The 19121-nt window shown below is 40.1% G+C and overlaps 2 protein-coding genes across 11 annotated transcripts in view; one reads left to right on the top strand and one right to left on the bottom strand.

Moving 5' to 3' along the window:
• The window catches only part of LOC128090180 (cytosolic purine 5'-nucleotidase-like), a 587975-nt gene that overhangs the window by 45424 nt on the left and 523430 nt on the right, over positions 1-19121 (top strand). The gene's annotated exons all lie outside the window — the stretch shown is intronic.
• LRRTM4 (leucine rich repeat transmembrane neuronal 4) overlaps positions 1-19121 on the bottom strand; it is a 422410-nt gene that overhangs the window by 202560 nt on the left and 200729 nt on the right. For 8 of the 10 annotated variants that reach the window (XM_052702295.1, XM_052702298.1, XM_052702304.1 and 5 more), the window contains 5 exons: positions 11734-11881; positions 2727-3096; positions 2420-2497; positions 1886-2163; positions 1378-1589 (listed from right to left, as the gene is read on the bottom strand). In XM_052702295.1, the coding sequence (XP_052558255.1) occupies positions 1378-1381 (4 nt within the window). In that variant the 5' untranslated portion in view covers positions 1382-1589; positions 1886-2163; positions 2420-2497; positions 2727-3096; positions 11734-11881. The remainder of the gene's footprint in view (positions 1-1377; positions 1590-1885; positions 2164-2419; positions 2498-2726; positions 3097-11733; positions 11882-19121) is intronic. The other 2 variants (XM_052702302.1, XM_052702301.1) reach the window with 2 other exon arrangements.

Genomic DNA, 19121 nt, shown 5'->3' with positions numbered 1-19121 from the left:
ACCTGAGTAACAAGGTAATGTTAGGAGACATTTATTTAAAATGAGTCACTGCCTTAACACTTACTGCCTTAAAGTTATCTACACGGAGGGGTGAATACCTAAGCACTTCCTATTTTTGGTATACATTCATTGCATATCCTCTGTGAAAACATACACAGAAATACTTACATATAAACACTGCCTTTAGAGCAGCAATACACCCAAAGTTTAAGGGGGAATTTCTGTACTGTAGCTGCTGTCTCTTTTCCCCAGCCCTGCTCATATTAAGATTCTGCGTTTCAGATGTCAAAATTCTCCTGTAGAGCAGATATCATTGCATGGCCACAGTGCTATTTTCTACATTCTCTGAATAATTATGGAAGGGGCTGCAGGGGGCTGTCAGAGTCCCCAGCACATACGCACGCTCTCCTCAGCCTGCAGTGATTTTAGGACTGATGCCTCTGTGTCCAGAGTTGCAATCTTACTAGGAATTAAGATACATTCTTCCAGTAGGAAATATTCCAAGGGCCAGTATCTCCTTGATAAATAATCACCTCATTATTTGTCATATACAGAAAACCACCCTTGTGTTGCAGTTATTTCATTTGCTTTTAAACCAAGGGGGCAATCTACAAAATAATTCCTCGTCTAACACGCCCCTGACTATGCATCTCTGCTTTTCACTTTAAGGTTAGATTTTTAATTTAAATTCTCATTTTTTTGCTACTGCCTATGTGTCAGCAGCAGCCAGCTAGAAATATGTTCTTGCTGTTACAGACTTGGGGGCTGGGGGGGCGGCTCTGGCGGGGGGGGGGGGTAGGAGGGAGGGAAATAAACCTGTCACACTTGAAAAAATAAGACTGGCAAATGACTGCTGGAAATCCAGCAGCAGTATTAGGGTGCATCTTTTCAGAACCACCTATAAAACCAAATCAACCCCTTCCCTTTGGCTTCCCACCTAACCACAAAGTGTTAACAGTCCATTCTGACAACCCGAATAATGCCACTACAGGCTCATGGAATAGGAATAGAAACCCAGAAGAGATGTGGTGCGGGCTGCCTCACGCATGCATGTACCTCTGTGCATCATGTGTGCAGGTGTGTGGGTGGTTGGACAGGCAGGAACGTACAGCCCTTCACCCCATGCATGCATGCACACATTAATTACATATGAAACCACTGCAGGAGGAAAGGTGTGTGCGTTTGGTGGGAGGGTGTGGGGGGGTGAATGCATGATCTAAAAATACAATAGCAATGAGTACAATGAGTCACCTGGCACAGGAATGCGCTGCTGGTTAGGCTGTTTTCCCCTCCCGAACAGCTAATAATCCAACTGAACAAAAAATATGCCACACAGCTGCAGCTGTGCTGACAAACAAGCAAGAAAAGTTCACTTACCCATCCTTTTGTCACCAACAAACGTCCTCCTCTTCCTCTCGCCAGCTGTTTTCTTCGCTCTCTCTTCCCCTTTTTGCCTTTTTCTCCTTTGCCTCTCTCTTCTTTTTAAAACTGCTCTTTTCCTTAAACCATCAAAATCTTCATGTCACAGCACGGCTGCCGCTCGCATCACCGCCATCCAGCGTGCATGCCAGAGCCCCACACAAAGTTCCCTAGAGAGGACAAGCAAGAATTTTGGGGATGAGGAAGGAAAGGGAGAGGGAAGGGGCTGGGGGTGGGGAAGACAGGACGAAGGATGGGGGGGGAGTCTGTAAGAGGTGGGGGGGGCGGGGGGGGGGTAGGGAGGGACTCTAAGCTCTGAGAGCCATTGTGTAAGTCATCAGAGAACCATCAGCATTAAGTGGCAATCTGCAAGGAAAAGCTACAGCACATCCCGAAGGTAAAGCAACTTCTCTGGGAGAAACGAGAAGAAAAAAAAAAGAAAAGAAAAAAAAAGCTTTGCCGGTACCTAGCATCTCTCATTCTGCTGCCTTTTGCCATTCCCAGACACAGCAATCCATCTCCAGCTCCCAGCTCCTGAAGCAGGCAGGCCTCCCGTGCCGTGTAACCCCCCAGTTAAAGACTGTGCAGGATAGCTTTATCCATTTAGCTGGTCAGGTTTAAAGTGTTTTGTAGCTGTGCTGAGAGGCAGCTCCTGTCTAATTCAGAAGGCTTTCCAGAGAGTGATGATGCTTTGGAGCTTGTTGGTGCTAATGTTCTAGTTTGTGATACACTGAGTGCCCTCCACTGGAGAAAACAGATCACACATTAAAGGCACGAACAAGTGCTCCTGTCATTGCTATGCAGACTTTCTTCCTTCAGAAAAGAAAATTAAAGATACAGCATTGCCTCGCTTACCACCATCCCTCCCCGGACCCTTCTGCCTTCCCTCTATTGTTCAATGTTTATGGGGTGGATTTTCTTGCAATGAGCACAGAGCATTGAAAAAACAACACCTGGTCCCTGTGTATTTGGTACCGGATCTCTTTCTAATCCACCTGACCTGGATATTTTTCTTCAGCACACTCTACGCTGATTTTATTTTCCTGCGTTCTCTGGGTGAGCACAGGAAAAGGGATGCCTGCAGATTCAAAGTGAAAGTCATGTTAAGGGCAAGGGGAAACAGGAAACACACAAACTAATCATCCACATATAAGGAATTCAGTTACATGCAGCAAATCCAAGTGTAAACACACTGAAAACAGTCTGGTGTCCCTTTTTTAAAGCGTTGAATTGTTGATTCTTTTCCATCAGCAATGATGAACAAAGCAACAATTTTGAGAACACAAAGCTGATGGTGCAGAATTCACCTTTTTTCTCTCCTGAATTCATCCCCCTTGGCCTCCCCCAGCTCCCAGGCAATGACTTCTCACGCTGCTCAGGATGTCAGCAGGCTCCAGCCCTGTGCTGGGATCCAAGACGCGATGCTTCCGCTGCACTTCACCTTCTGCTATTTGTCTGGCAGGTTCACCTGGGCTGGAGTCAATTCTCCCTCAGCCAAAGGGATCTGGAGGCAGTGAGGAACCACGCAGAGTGCTTTCACCTGCTGCTGTTTGGCCCCATTAACCACAAGCAGCAAACAGACCTCTCAATGGATGCCCATGCAAACACAGACGTGACTTCTGGGGTTTCAAAGCCATCTCAGAGGGCAGCACTGGACTGTCCCCCAATACTTCTAACCTGGGTTACAAAAAAAAAAAAAAAAAAAAAAAAAAGAAAACAAAAAGAAAACTGTCGTTTACCATAGAATGTACCCATCAGTTCCTAAAGCTTATTTAACTGTGCTGTCTGCCCAGATGCTCCCTTCTCCCTGTGCTATGCAGACATCAGGTATTTTAAAAGCAATTCCCAGCTCAAATCTTTTATTTAGATGATAAATATGCTCAAAGTGTTTGCTGTTGATTTTCATTGAGTGATCCTATGTTATTCCTGTTTTCTTGAGTGTTTTTTAACTATTGCCCCCTTATGATTTAACAGCTCATTCCACTTGAGGTTTCTGCCTACATCCAGCAGTTGCTCCACACCAATATGACAAAAAATGAAAACTGTGTAAAACTCCAGGCCGCTTCATCTCCTTTTAAAAACAAATAAATGCATAAAAACATGCCTAGAAGCTACTTTCCTCCTCTCCTATACCTCTATCCAGACAGCAACCCGTGCTGGCCAGAGACAGATTTGCATAAGGAAAATATAATTAATCACTATTTTTACTCTAAATTGGCAAGCAATACTCACACCTTCCTCAAACAAGATTCAGTGCTTAATTATCATAAATGATGTTGAAAGTACTTCTTCCATGTCTGTATTAGCTACGTCTGCATTATAGCCAGTACCATTTTAACCAGCATTCATATTTATTCATGATACAATTTCCTAATAAAGGTAAAAGCTGAAGTGTGCAGCTATTATAACCTTATGTTGATGGTTCTCCAGGAAGAGTTCATTTGAAACTCTGCCAGATTTCAGAATGAACCGAGCAGAGTGATGTCTACAGACACCATACAGATTTGCAGGGGATGCCTTTTCCCGGATTCCTGGATCCTTTGATCTTACATGAGCTGAAGCAGCATTGCCATAAGCTGTCCTGCTGCTACACACTCACTGAGACTCCAAAAAACCCCATTCCTACAAAAAGTTCTAATGAATTTTACTTTCATGAAGATCTTCTGATGCCATAACTGAAAATATCATGCATTCTAAGAGAGAAATCTTTCATTTCTAACTGAGCAAGGTTGGTTGTTTTTTTTTTTTTCTGTCTGGTTGGTAGGTTTTGTTTGGTTGCTTCTTTCTTTAATAAAAGAAATATTATGTTGTCTTCTGTGCCAACAAAAAAAGAGGCCAAAGAAGGAAAAAAAAAAACAGAAAATTTGCAGTCAATCTAAATAAGTCTAACGGGTACAAAATAAAAACTCAAAAAGCTCACAGAATAAAGGAAGATGAATTTTGTGTTTGTGGTTTCATTCCATTTCTTTAGAGTGGTGAGTGGAATGAGATACACACAGCTAAGAGAAACCTGAAATGTTCTAAGTGCTTGGTTGATCCTCATCCAGCTGGCACAGTTTTCTGCCACCTGACCACGACTCACCTAGATAAATTATCCATACTGATAAGTTTGTGTGCTATGGGATCTATAGTATCTCTTCCATGATAATGAACCTCCATTTGTTGTGATTTTGATCAATACGAACAGCTGTAATTTTATATACATATTTGTCAGGTATGCTTAGAATGTTGGCTTTGAGCTTTACATTCAGCTTTCCATTTTGTTTCCATGAACAAATGCTTAATAATTAATAATCAATTATCTTCACATGCTACACCAACACTCCCAAATGCACCAGCAGCCCTCAGCACCTGCCTATAAGGAAGAGCAGCTCCCAACTACACCTTCCTAGAAATCTAGCTGTCCAGTTTATGGGAATTTACAGCCCTAAATAAGTTTTCCTAGTAATATGAGTTGTAGAATGACTCTAAAAAGGAAGGGAGCTAATGCTCTTTGGGTAATTTCTTTTTTTCTGTGTACAGAGACCTGCAAGGTTTACATTGCTCCTGCACAATAGAAAGACACAAGAAGAATAAACAAACCCAAGAGGTGTTTTGGCCTGTCCATGTACTGCCAGATCCAAGTTTACACAGCTCAGGCAGCAAACAGTACATTTTATTTCCCCTTGATCTACTCAACCACTCGGTTACATTCAAGTTGCATTTGCAAGGCTTTACAAAATCATTTAGACTTCTCAGGCAGATTTAGAGATTTCAGGCACAAAAAGAACAATTACAGTCACCCAGTCTGGCTTTCTATATAAAATTCATGACAAGAACATTCCCCAAATTTTTGCTGACCAAGTACTTAAGAGCCAAACTGGATCCTACATTAATCCACATTTTAGATGCCCTCAAGGCTTTTTTCAAACCGTCATTCTCACAGACATATCATATTCAGCAACATGCACTTCCTCTTCATCTAATTAAGGTCTTATTTAATAATTTTTTTTCTCAGGCATCCAATAAGTATTTTTATTTATAAATTTATCTGATTAATGACAAATGTCTAACCTCAGCGTTAATTGCTTTTGAAGCAGTCAATAGCCTTAGGAAACCCAAACCAAAAATAAACAGACAGCCCAACAGTGCAGAAATGTCATAATCTAACATTAACTAGAACAGAACTCCTCCTCAAAGGAAGTCATGCTTTTCTACCCAAATGCTAGTTCCTCTGTTTGTACTTCTAACCATTTACAGGATCACATGTCAGATTGGAATCTGCAGGCAGGATGATAAAACCAGAAGACACTGAAGATGCTTGAGAGACTGAAAATGAACGATGGTTGGAATTATGGCAGTTTGACCACCATCCATGGTAAGTGGATATGTAGTCCACTGTACAAAACAGAAAACAAAATGCTTTCTAAGAGTATGTAGAAGCCTGTCCTTAGCAGATAGCAGGAAACAAGAATGTGAAACTTTAATATTGGGACAGACTTCAGAAAAGAAAAGGAACTGAGATAGATGGACATCCTCAACTCCTTCGCTTTCAGTGGAATGAATCTTCATAATGACTTTACCATGCTGTAAAACCTTGGCCAGATGAAACATCCTCTCCACCTCAGCACTTAGCATCAGTGCATCTTGGTGATGAGCACTGTGTGGTTTTGCCCTGTCCCTGACCTCTGGTTAAATTTCATTTGAGTTACAAAAGTTATTCAGTTTTTTTGTTTGTTTGTGTGTTTTTTTAAATTCAGGTCTCCCACAAAAGCTTCCCAAAAATAAATAAATAAATAAATAAAATCCAGTTTTGAAAAAATAATTCCTACATTTGTTGGAAAATACCCACATCCTCAGGTGCCAAGCACGAAATTTTGCAAACACTCCAAAGTTTTCTTTTATTTAAGCACTTTGTTGTACACTGCTGTTAAAACTACCCAGGTTTTGATTTTTCAGACATAGTATTTCTTGAAAACTATCAACAGGAAACATTTTAAGTTTTAAAAATGGAAAGAAAAAAATTCTTTAAAAATATTCCCCATTAACTGCCTGTGATTGACAGCAAAAGTACCACTGTTATTATTGCGATACCACTATAATTTAGGTATAAGAAGCCAAGAATAATCCCACCTGTGAAAATCAACTTTTAATCACATTTCTCTATTTCTTCATAATATATTGCAACATTCCGTTAAGCACGCTAAGATTTCCCCTACAGTTTCTCATAACTGCAGGCCAATTGAGCAAAATTAAACTGCTCTGAGGATTATCCAGATAAGATATTCAGTGGGTAAAGAAAACAGCAGTGCCAGTGGAAGTGAGGAACACGCAGTTGCTAAGCTCTTGACTACTAAAGACAACACCAAAGCGTTGGTCAATGACTGGGTAACCCTCTGAAGCACATTTGTTGGACCACCTTTGTCAAGCAGCTGGGCTTTAGCAGACATATGAGTGGGCACTGAAGTCGGAGTTTCATTCCAGCTTTTCAAAAGGGTTTCATTAAAACAGATAGGATTTAAATAAACGAATTCATCCCAAAGGACATCTGGACATCTGTTAGTACCGAAGTAAATTTCTGTTTAGCTAAATCCTGAGGCTTTATCTATCAGATGGATAATCTTCAGCATTTATATTCACTCACCGTTCCCATTCCCCCATCATTTGGCACCTGCCAATCTTGTCTATATTTTCTGGAAAGAACCCTGACTATCTAAAGAGATGGGACTATGAAAGAGAGTAATGGCCCGAATCCCTGAAGGCATCTGACCTTTTAAAGCCCCTAAAAGTGTCAGAACATCCTGAAGTTTTTAAATGTGAGCAGATCCTTGAGAGGTGACTTGGATGGAGGCTGGAGTACTTACTGCAGAAGACGCTCACCTCTCCCAGCCTGATTTATTGGTCAGGGAAGCATCAAATCATATTATATAATATTATGTATATATAATGTATATCAAAGAACTGTCTGGAAGATATCTAAAAACCCATAATCCTTGTTAGTAAAACATTTCTCCACTTAGATGCCACTTACTACATTCAAGACGAGGCTAAAGCATGTAATAATATGTCATTTACCCACATCTCATTCCTTCTTTCTACAATGACTGTGTTTAAGGTCATCATTTCCATTGAAAACGATCCTCAAGTTACTTAATTGAATAAAAGTAATTCAGGTCCGGCAATTGTTAATAAATTTGAAGTCCTACAATTTGCTTAATCTTTGGAATCATCAGGAGGCTAAGAAGTCACTTGCCTTTATCTCTGATGTTATTAAAGATGGAAACATCTGAGCTTTGCAATATTAGTTTGCTGCATTAATGCATGGTCATTTTCATGTTCCAGAAGTGGGAAAATGTTTCAAGGTTGGCATTCAGGAACAGAAACAGGGACAGTTTTTAGATGAAGACAAGATTTACTAAACATACCCATACCATTGTAACAGAACCCATTTTATGTCCCAGAGCGCTTGCTTTCATACTCCTATGGACTTTTCAGAGGGGTTTTTTTTATTCTTCGTTCCAACAAAGGAGAAGAGGAAGGCTGGAGAGGATGGCAAGAACTTTTTAAATACAGGAACTTGATCGATTAACACAGTGCTCCAGAGAAAAACTTGAAAAGGTGGAGAGGAGCAAGTAAGAGTGGGACCTTCTGATTGCAAGTGCAAAGCCTTTGAGTCATCTGTGCACTCCAAACAAAACTTCCGTGCAATTACATTATCAGCCTCAGAGTCTACTCTGCTTCCTCAAAGTCTGAATTAATCTGCAGATTTTCCTTCTGATGACTTAAAATATATATATATATTAATGTAATTGAATGAAGTCATTTATCAACTGCAGAATGAACATCTCACCGAGACTTCTTATTGCAATCTGAATGATCTTCCCTTCTTTGTCTAGTTCTGCTTGCTTTATTTCTAAGCTCAGTCTAAAAATGAGTTTCCTTTATAGGAGCTACTACTTTGGGAAGTTTATAAAGGGTTAATACAATATTGCTACATGTGTTAATACTCTCATAATTGGCAGCTGCTGTCTTACATATGATTTATAATGATGCTTTAACCATCTCTAACACCTACAAACCATGCATGCAATTGCTATTAAGCATTTGTTAGCCCTGCATAAATTACATTCAACTATAGTCCTAATATGAAATACGATCAGTTTCCCTCTAAAGGGGTAATTTTCATTCTACATTCCTCTTCTATACACAGCACATGGAAACTGCTTAAGCACAGCAAAGTGCTTTTGTGTAGCAAGGAGAAAACTTACAACACTATCAATCTGAAGAAGTGCAAATTCCAAGAAACAACTCAAAGACAAGAACAGAGGGGGTTGGGAAAGCTGGAGATAAGGAAAGAGGCTTCTTGGTAATCTCTCTGTGGTTTCCCTAATGCTAAGTAGAGACTAAGGAAATATCACGTGCTTATTTTTTGTCCTCTTTTTATATCTAAAAAGTGCTAAATTAGCAGGGTATCAATATATATATTTTTCTCCACCCAGCAGCATCACAATTAGCTAGCCACAAAATAAACTTCCATATTCTCTACCAACATTCTTCATTTCAGAAAATAAGAGCACAGAAGCCCGTTTCATCTCCAAAAGCTGGTGAAGAGGTCAATGAAACCACTTACAGTACTTTCAATTGTGATGATGCTTTTGCAACACATGCATTTGTCACATAGACTCTGAAGGAGGATGGCCAACTAATTTCCATACTCAGCATCACACTACCACTAGTCAACCCTAGCTGGAATTGAGGCAGTCTGGACTGAAACCAGTGACCTCCTATGAAAGGCTGTGTCAATGCAATTCCCAAGCACTACTGAGGCAGAGATAAATTTAATTAAAATAACACGAATAGGAGACTATTCCAGCTGGACAATTATTCAACACAGACCTGACTATGCACTTCATTAAGAGATTGTTATCGGGACAAGTCATGTCCACATTAATGGGAATTGTAGCTTTAAGCAAATTTCTTCCCAGCTCTTTGCTGATTCAATGTGAAGAAGTGCTCTTATCCATCAGAGACTTCTGGAACTATCCACTGCTTGAAGGGAACCCCATTCCACATTTTGAACCCAAGAAGATAACTGGATGGAGGATCATGGATTCATCACATGCCTCCAGATATACAAAGCATTTCAGATACTGTAAAACATTTATGTTTCCCAGCGCAGAGAATGAAGGAAAAGTTCTGTTCGTGCTCTAAGTACAGAATATCATTGCACAAAGCCTGCTCATATAAGATCTTGCACAGACATTTGGGATCTTGTTGTCTTCCTGTAATGCCACAAGCTTTATTCTCTTCTGTCCCAACTACACCACTACCCCAGCAGACACTCGTTCAAATTACTTAACATTATCCCCAATGGAAGTTACTAACACTCCCAATTCGCCTGTCTGGATTTCATGTAAATATCTTCAAATAGCTTCTCTTAAAATGAGCTTGCAAATTCTAGAGGCTAAAAATGTGTACAAATTCTCTGTGTTCTGGCACATTTTGAATGAGACAGATGTGTTCACATTTGAAGCACAGTAGGTGCACAGATGAAAAGGAGTCTGTGGATGTAAATGGGTGTATGTATTTCACAAACTACACTGCGCATCAGATTTTGCTTAACATGCTTTGTACAATGCCACTGAAATGAGGATGACTGCAGACATCTGTATAAAGTTAATTAGCAAGCCTTTCAAAACACGGCTCCTTTTGAGATACTTTCCAAGCAAAAACAGTAATTATGGGGGCACAATTTAATGATTTCTAAGACATCTATATTGAATTTTGAAATATATCTGAAAATGAGTGCCATTTAAGAAATTGGACAATGCCTTCCTGAATTATTTTAGGAGAGTGTCCTGGAAAACAGTGTTGGGGTGGCCACAGTAGTAAGTGCAGGAGTACAGAGACAGACAGAGAGGGGATGTGCATACAGCTCAGTTCTTTAAAGTCATCCACTCTTTGGTACTTGAGTGACACGATGCACTCAATCCAATCCAAATCTGCTTCTGCAGTTTCTGACCCACAAAGATTCCTGAATCTTCTGGATTCTGGTGCTATGAAAAGTTGTCACAGTCCACTAAGGTTACACCTGGTCTCTCTGAGGGCAGAGGTATGCTAGCACAGTTAAACTGATTTAAACAGGCGAACAAAAAGCAAGCACATCTTTTACTCACGGCTTTGTAACTAGTAAAACTTTCCCAGAACAAACCAATAACAGCATACAAGGAACCATCACGCTTTGTTTTCCTGCTTATACAGCAGTTAGCATAATGGGCCAGCATCATATCATTGCCTCATTAATGCATTTCAACTCATGGTGGGCATTTTTGTGACAGTAAATCTTCTGTACAGAGACGTGAACCAGCCAGTGATAACCATCAAATCACAGGATTAAATGCTATGAACGCAGGGTAGTTTTTAGGGAAATTAGAGCATGTTTCACTACATCATCTTGGACACAATCACCTTACTTTTGTTAACATCCAGAGGAATGATTTGGTGATAAGGTTTACTTCAAGTCAATTTATCTTTGCTGCATTCACTTCGCTTCTTTTAATCAGGTCTCATTTCACAATAGGTGAAATATATATATGAATCAGAGATCAAGTTCTGCAATTAAAGCTAGCATATATCTTTGTTTCAAGGGCTACTGAATTCAGACCTTGGGTTTTTCTTTTCCCCTCTCTCCCCACTGCTAGTAAACTATGAATAAATTAGCAATTAGAGCGTAATGGCTGGAGCAAGTTCATTAATATACTGCCATCCTGTGCAGAGGTAAAACTTCTGACATTGAGACTCTAATGTCCTGTGAATTATTGATGGAAAAGTATACATTCGAGTTCTCATCCTTAACTCTTCGTATGCTAAGCATTTAATTGTCAACAATTCATGACCACTGCCAGTTGGCTGGTACTTGAAAACATTGCTCAATAAAACTATTTCTGAATTCCTGAATGTTCTTCTAACCTGGTCCCAGATTGTCATCAAAGCACTTTCTATTTTCTAAATACAATTAGCAAAACCATTTCCTTAGTTGTATGTGTGGTGCCATACTCACTGCTGAGAAAGTAGACGACTTACCAGCTAAACAAAAGTACAGGGATAGGGGCAATAAGCACAGGAAATGCCATCATGGGATGGTTGCTCACAGATTTTGTGGAACCTCCACTATCGCAAATACTCACAGATGGCTGGACACAGCTGAAGTAGCCTGATCTAGATGAATTGCTTTGAACAGAAGAGGTTAGAATACTGACAACCAGAGGTCCCTTCCCACATCCATTGCTCTGTGAAAAGAAACTGAAAAACTGTAAGAGTGAATCAGATACATACCTTAGTGCTTGCATATAATTCTACCAGGCATCGGTCCGCTTTTTCAGCAAGGAAGTACCTCACTCTGTAAATCAAGATCAGAATTCTTCATAAGACGCTCTCACATGAAAGGACAGGATTTCCAACATGCAGTATCCAAAGCTGGAACCTGAAACGTAAACAGAAAGCTCACAGCACTCAGTAAGCTTCATTCTTCAAATGACAATAGGTGAATAAATTACAGCTGAATTCTTCACAAACAATGCACAGTTAATTAACTCTCAGTTAAGTGAAAAATTCCAAATGATTTTAATTGAGTATTTTATTGGATCTTTATTCAAGTGTACTCAAAATACAAAGTCTCCCCCAAATAGGACTTTTTCTGATCAGTTTTGATTCCACGTGACATACACAATCTGGAACACCAAAAACATTAATCCTTGCTATGGTTTTCATTTGTTTTGGAATTCAGAAAGCTTTCTTAAACTGCCTCCCTCGCTGCTCTTTTTATGTTCTTCATGGGGAGATTTCAATCCAGTGGGAAGATTCATGACTTAGATGCCTACTATAGGGACCTGAACCAACTATAAACCCCATAGGCATTAGCACCAGGTTGTTTTCTCACTAAGTTGAACAGAAGAAAAAGACTGGCCTCCTCCTAACTGTACACTGAAATTTTGTATAAGCCTTAGGAGTACATTCACACTGCAGACAGTTTATGGAACTGTCCTTAGAACATAAGAAAGAGACATGCTACTAAGGAAAATTTGCAGAAGACCAATTTCCACCCCAGTGAAGGCATCCGTTAACTTTCTCCCACAGCTGCGCTCCTGAGTACCAACCATAGTATGAAACCTGTTTCTTCTAAGCCTTTGGAGTCTGACCAAAGGTAATTTACTTTCTCATTCATCGACTATGGCAGGAAAGGCTGAGAATGGCAGCCTGTAGCTGTCCTCTTCTGAAAACCTTTGTGGAAGCCAGTGGGATCCAGCAGCTGCTGGTGGTCATTTTTCCTGCATCATTAGCTTCTCTTCCCCTCTCATACAGCAGAGCGGAATGATAGCTGAAGGCATGAAAACTTTCTGATCTCCTTCTCTTTCTACCTACTGATACCACCACGGCAGGTGTAACTGCTGATCAAAGTTAACAAGCATGTGGCACTAACATCACTAATTTGCTTGCATTCACAGCAATTACGGGTGTCCTACTGGAAGTTATCCTGGCTGTGGAAGAACCATGCTATTCATTTTGTTCACTGACTCCAGGCACAGCCTTGAGACTTCAGCTCAATGCAAAGCTGCACTGAGGGTATGAAAGCACACCAACTGCAGAGAACATTATTATTTATCTGATTTAAGTATAGTATTATTTCTTGCTTGCATTGCAGTAGCATTTAGAAGTCACCGTCATGGGCAAGGGGACAAGTTGCTCTGCAGAAAGATTAACAGATAATGTTCAAGGAGCTGATAACGTAAACAAACCAAAAAGAGGAAATGTAAACACACAGTTTTGTTCCTATCACATAAAAGTAGGAAACAAATGATCAGAAACACAGTAAGATTTTTTAAAAAATCATCTGTTTATACATTTTGCAAGAGAGCGAAATAAGAGAAGAACTGTGGGAAAAAGAAGGAAACAATCTTCCAAAAAAATAGAAATCCCCATCAGAACTCAGGGATTCATCAGAGAAAATACCATTCAGCAGGTTGTGGAAACGTATCTTTTATGTCCTTCTTTATTCAACACACTAACTAGTGAAATTTATCGCCACAGGATCTCATTAACCTATGAATCAAGATTAAAAATAATCACGAAACTTTACAGTGATTACCAACGTCTTCAAATTAAGAAAGAATAAGTATTTTGAAAAAGGGGCAAAATCTTTTTATGTACATCCATTTTTTATTAATGTATGCTTGGGGGATTATTTCCTCGTGGCGAGGAGCATCCTTTACCTACTGCAGTGCTCAATTCATCTTGTCCTGAAAGAGTTGCTCCTACCTGCTCCTGGAAAAGAGGATACAGAAGCAACTGGACATTTGTGTTAGCCATAAGGAAAACACTACTTGACACCCTTTCAGAGCATTATGTTAAAGAGGCACCAAATTCCAGCATCAATAAACTTCCACTTGGACTGCTCTACACAAAGCTAACTAAGTAGCCTGGATAATAGCCTGGACAGCCCTGGCAACCTGCTCTGGCTGTCCCTGCTTCAGCCTTGACATAAACAGCCTAACACGTTATGTAGGAGAAAGACTTAAGGAAACAGTCCATAGAACATCACGTGTTGAAAGGGACCCATAAGGATCATTGAGTCCAACTTGGTTTTGAACTTACATACGATTTGAAGTCCTACAGTAGTCTGTCTGATGTTTACAGAACAGAACTTAAAATAAAATTGATGGCTGATTTACAAAACCACTATTCTGAAGTTCTGAATGCTCCCATCACAGGCAGAATGCATCTGGAGACAGCTCAGGCCCTGTTCTAGCATATATTATATTGGAGTAAATCCGGAGCAGCTCAGGATAATCCCACTGTCTTTAAAAAAACAAAAAGCCATGGAAAAACTCACTCTGTTTTGAAACAGCTCTGCTTATTGCCCTGCAGGCTTTGAAGTATTTCTCACCATGCTAATGGCACAGGCACGAAGCCAGGCTTGTTCTCCACGTGCCATGATGGTTCTCTGGCTGTGCCATCATAACCCATGCCACCATAGCAGCAAATGCTGCATCACAACCAGGATCATTTTTCAGGAGCCTGCAGTTATTACCCATTTGAATTTCTTTTATTATTGTGCCTTCTGGTAAAGCCTATTTAGAGAACTGTAACTGTATGAAACAAATAAAAGGGTATGTGCTATATACCTGTAGCTCACAGCAAGATCCCCTGTTGATTCAACCCTACCAATTTTTACTTATTTTAGGCAATTTGGGGTTTGGACAGCTGCTTGGATACAGGTCCCATTTAAAAATCAGTGTCTGCTAGTAGGCTTTCACTATGTGATAGGTTTTACCACCTTTGCTATTCTGTCAGAAGAAATCCAAATCATTTACAAAGCTAATGAGTACAGAAAAATTGAGATAAGGACATTTGAAAAGTAAAGCGTATTAGCAAAAAAAGAGTTTAAAAGTACCACTAACGCACACACCCCCCCTTTATCTAGATGGTTGTCAAAGGAAATGCTGTTTTTCAAAAATGGTAATTGTCTGTACATTTTCATCCTGCAGGACTTTGATTGCACTGAACCACAAAGCTTTGCTTGTAGAGAAATGTATTGTGGTTGAAAAATACTGTCCCTTTAGCATTCTGCCGTGTGTACTCATTTTGAGTAGAAGCAGCAATCACACAGTCTAAGAGATTGTCACTGATGAACCCTGAAATAACCATTTAGCAGAAACCACAAGCAAAAGCAAAAATAAAGGTCATTTATTTAATTCTGAAATTTACCTCACTCCTTGCTTTGTACTAAAAATGCTATAAGAATGAAAATTAATTGAAGTGAGAGCACATCCTGCCAATTAGGAAAGTGAAAAAATCCCGCCACCTTTTATTTGCTGCTAACCTTTCTTATTTTCATGACAATGCCTGCATTTTCTCTCTCTAAAACACAAACAAGTCAATGTAAGCATGGCTGCAAGGCTAAGATGATTATGGGATAATTTGTGTTTGCAAGACCAAACAAAATCAATTGCAATTGTTTAGGAACCAAGCACATTAAATGGTGGTGAAAAGATATTTGCTGGACTCTTTCAACACTTTTTTTTGTTGCTGTTGTTTTTTTTTTAAATCCCAACAATAATAAGGGATAGACTGACAAAAACCCTCAGGAAATGTTTCAGAAATGTGCTCACTACTCTGTCCACAGTGATAAAGCAAGGAGTAACTTCAGAGTCATAGCGTGCCTCTCTGTTAAACCTGGTAACTGTCATCTTTGGGAATTGAATTGTGAGGTTTTGAATGGAACACTTCACAGCCAGACAAGACAACCTCTTGTTAATGATCCAAAAAGCCCAAATTCTTTGTCTGCATTCATAACAAACATCCTCCACTGATTGAGTGCACATGAAGTGATGCTATGCGTGTCCCAGCTGGATGCTCACTAGCAGAACCAGATCAGCTTGAGTACTTTGTTACCTATTTTACATTCTGAAGTGATGCACAAAAAACACTCACTTTGCCCTCCAGTTTGTAATGCAAACACACTGTTTGTGGAGATGGTCTAAGGAATGTGGAGACATGGCACCTTTGAGGGACATGGTCAGTAGGCATGATGGGGATGGGTTGGGGTTGGACTTGGAGATCTTAGAAGTCTTTTCCAACCTTAATGATTCTATGAAGGACCTGTCAACCAAGGAGACACAGGAAGCCTCAAGAAGAAAAGACCCAGCACAATCACACCCATGTGCCTGAGAACCCAATGGAAAGGAGAGGACAACAGAGACAGGTCTTCGTGCTGCCCAAAAACAAGACAAAAGGGAATGGGCACAAACTGAAATAAAGCAAAAGGTGCTTAAAAATAAGGAGAAGATTTTTTATCTTGATGATGCTCAAACATTGCAAAGATTGTGACTCTAGGAGAAGGATTAAACCTACTGAAGGTGATCTACATGCAATAGAAATTATTTATAAAATGAAGAAACTTCAATGTGCTTGAGGGGGGGGGAAAGGGTTCCCAAGCAATGTGTCTTGGTTTAATTATTTACAGCGATGCTTGATGGTCTCATTACTGGGTCATACATGACCTCTGGGCAGTGTCTTCATCCTTCCAGATTAATAAGTTATTGTGACACAAATAACTTTGGCAATTATTTCTTCTTTAGAGACAAAGAGATATGTACTTTTTGCTCAGGAAAAGGTCAATTTTGGCACACACAAATGTCCTTTAAAAACAGACAGTATCTTCATACTCAAGAGACCAATTATTCATTCTTAATTCATTTTTTTAATCTTAGTTTCTGTTTTATAAGACTCACACAAGCTGTAAGGGGTTATCTCTATCAAGGTCCTTTGTACAAAAAGCCTGAGAGTATTTTAACACATTGGCAAAACTGTCAAACTGTTGTGAAGTATACATGTTGTTAGAAAGTACCCATTTTTAAGGCTGTGACTCTTATTCTAACTTAATAAATTAACATCTTCCATTATTTATCTCCAGAGCTCCCTCACAACATGGAATTACCCACTCTCCAAGAGCAACCAGGCAATAGAATATCTGTTTTCTGGAAATAAAAAGTTTGTGCAGGAAAAAAACCACCACCCAGATCTCAAATTGAGAAAAGTCAAAGCATTACAGAGATTGAATTCAGCATTCTTTTAGAACAGAAACACTGAACTATATTATAAACATATGTAACCACCACAGGAATTAAATGCTTATCAAATAGCACGAGGCTGGTTCCTACTCGAACCTCAGACAGTAGAGCAGAAGATTCCATTACTGTCTCCTGAAATTAATCAAAATTGAGTGTTCAGTCATTTTCCCTGATGTTAACACTAAATTTCAAATTGAGATGTTTTCATCCAATGATTTTCAGCTGACACAAACACTGCCTCTCAGCAAAGGAAATGATGTTCTTGGCCATGCCCTAACACCCTGAGATGCTGCATTATGTAGGCGTGGGAACACTCATCAGAGGGCTGACAGAGAGGGACACTGTATTATTTTCACAGATTAATTTCAGCATCTGATCATCCCCTTTTGCATCTCTGGCTTTCCCTCTCAGAATCAAAGTGCAGTTGGAAGTTTTCACATTCAGTGGTGACAGGTTCCTTCACCGTTGGAACACAACATTATGAGCCTGCCTCATCTGTTCCTTGCAGTAATGAACCAAAGAATGTCCTGGCTTGGAAGGGACCCACAGGGACCATTTAGACCAACCCCTGGCTCCAGACAGGACCACCCAAACCCTATGTTTGCAAGCAGTGTCCCAACACTCCCTGAGCTCTGGCATGTTGGCCATGACCTCTGCCCTGTTCCATGCTCATCACCCCACGGTGAATTTCTTCGTGTCCTTTTTCACGCAGGGCAAACTCTTGCTCCATCAAGTAAAGGTGCTCAAGAGAATTCTAAGAAAAGCATTCAGAGAAGGCAAACTAGCTGCATTTCCCAGCAGCTGGGGAAACTATATTCAAAGGACAGAAGTTGAAGCAAACCTTTTTAGGTGGAACATTAGGAAAAACTTCTCCAAGAGAGTGGACAGACACTGGAATGGATCGTCCAGAGAGATGATGGAGTCACCACCCCACAGGTGTTCAAGAAACATTTATATGTTGTACTGAGGGGCATAGTTTAGTGGGCAATATTGGTAATATGTTGATAGTTGGAACACATGGTCATGGAGATCTTTTCCAACCTTGGTAATTCTATGATTCTATGTTTCTAAGTCAGGGGGAGAAAAAAAAATAGTTCAGTTCTTCTCATCTCTGCCAAGAGCTCTAATACAAGGAGGAGATACTTGTATTTAGTTGGAACGCTTCACTGTGAGAATCCTTTCTTTTTTTTGGCTCAAAGCTTGCTTCCTGAGGTATTTCTTGTGATAAGACTCTGATTTGTTGAGGAGGCAAGTGATGGGTGCTACCGTGTGACAATCAACATCACTTTGGGAACATTTGAAAGCCCCTTCCTCCAGAGCTGCTTGCTCTGGAGAAGAGCAGAAGAGAGTGCTCAGAGGTGTTTACTGGCGGAAGATCTGGCCTGTGACTAAACAGCTCCAGCTAAGTATGGGAAAATTGGGGAATTATACCATCGTGTCCTGTGAAAAACAGGATGCAGGGTGTGGGAACAAAGGAGTTTCTGTTGAGATCCCAGAGCCAGAAGCTGCTACTCCATGGAGAGCTGACTGAACCACTTTAGATTTGAGCTGTCACTCCGAAGACAGCTGACCACTTTGAAAGCATTGAAAAGGGGCCATCATCACCATGGTCACAGTTGTCATTATCATTGTCATCAACAGAACAACAATGCCCGACGACCCACTACTACTGAAGATCAAAGACTGAACTGTGAACCTCGCTGGATCCATGGTGGTGACTATCTCCCTCTTGCTTCCTATGAAGACTCCTTGCTTCTTCTTTTCTATCTTTTATATTGCCCTCCTTCCCTTCCTCATTACCATAATTCATAACAGTGTCCTTCCTCCCCTTCCCCCTTTCCCTAATTAAGATTTGTAATAAACTGGTCAGACCAACATTTGAACCACTGTTTCTTAATCTCACGCCGGGTATATAGATAATAAAAGAACCTCCTCTCCCTCCTATAAATTGGAGCGAGAAATTCACCTACCACTAATACCTGTTAAAACCTCATTCATTGCTTTTAGTGCCTATTCCTGCAGTTGTTTGTCAATCTAAAGAAGCCCATCAATTAGAGTTAAATTCTCACATAATTTAAGATTACGCTCAGCAAG

Source organism: Tympanuchus pallidicinctus, unplaced genomic scaffold, assembly GCF_026119805.1.
Source record: "Tympanuchus pallidicinctus isolate F22 unplaced genomic scaffold, pur_lepc_1.0 scaffold44, whole genome shotgun sequence".
Lineage (NCBI taxonomy): Eukaryota > Metazoa > Chordata > Aves > Galliformes > Phasianidae > Tympanuchus > Tympanuchus pallidicinctus.
Note: the sequence above shows the minus strand (reverse complement) of the source record. Positions and strands in the feature narration are given on the sequence as shown.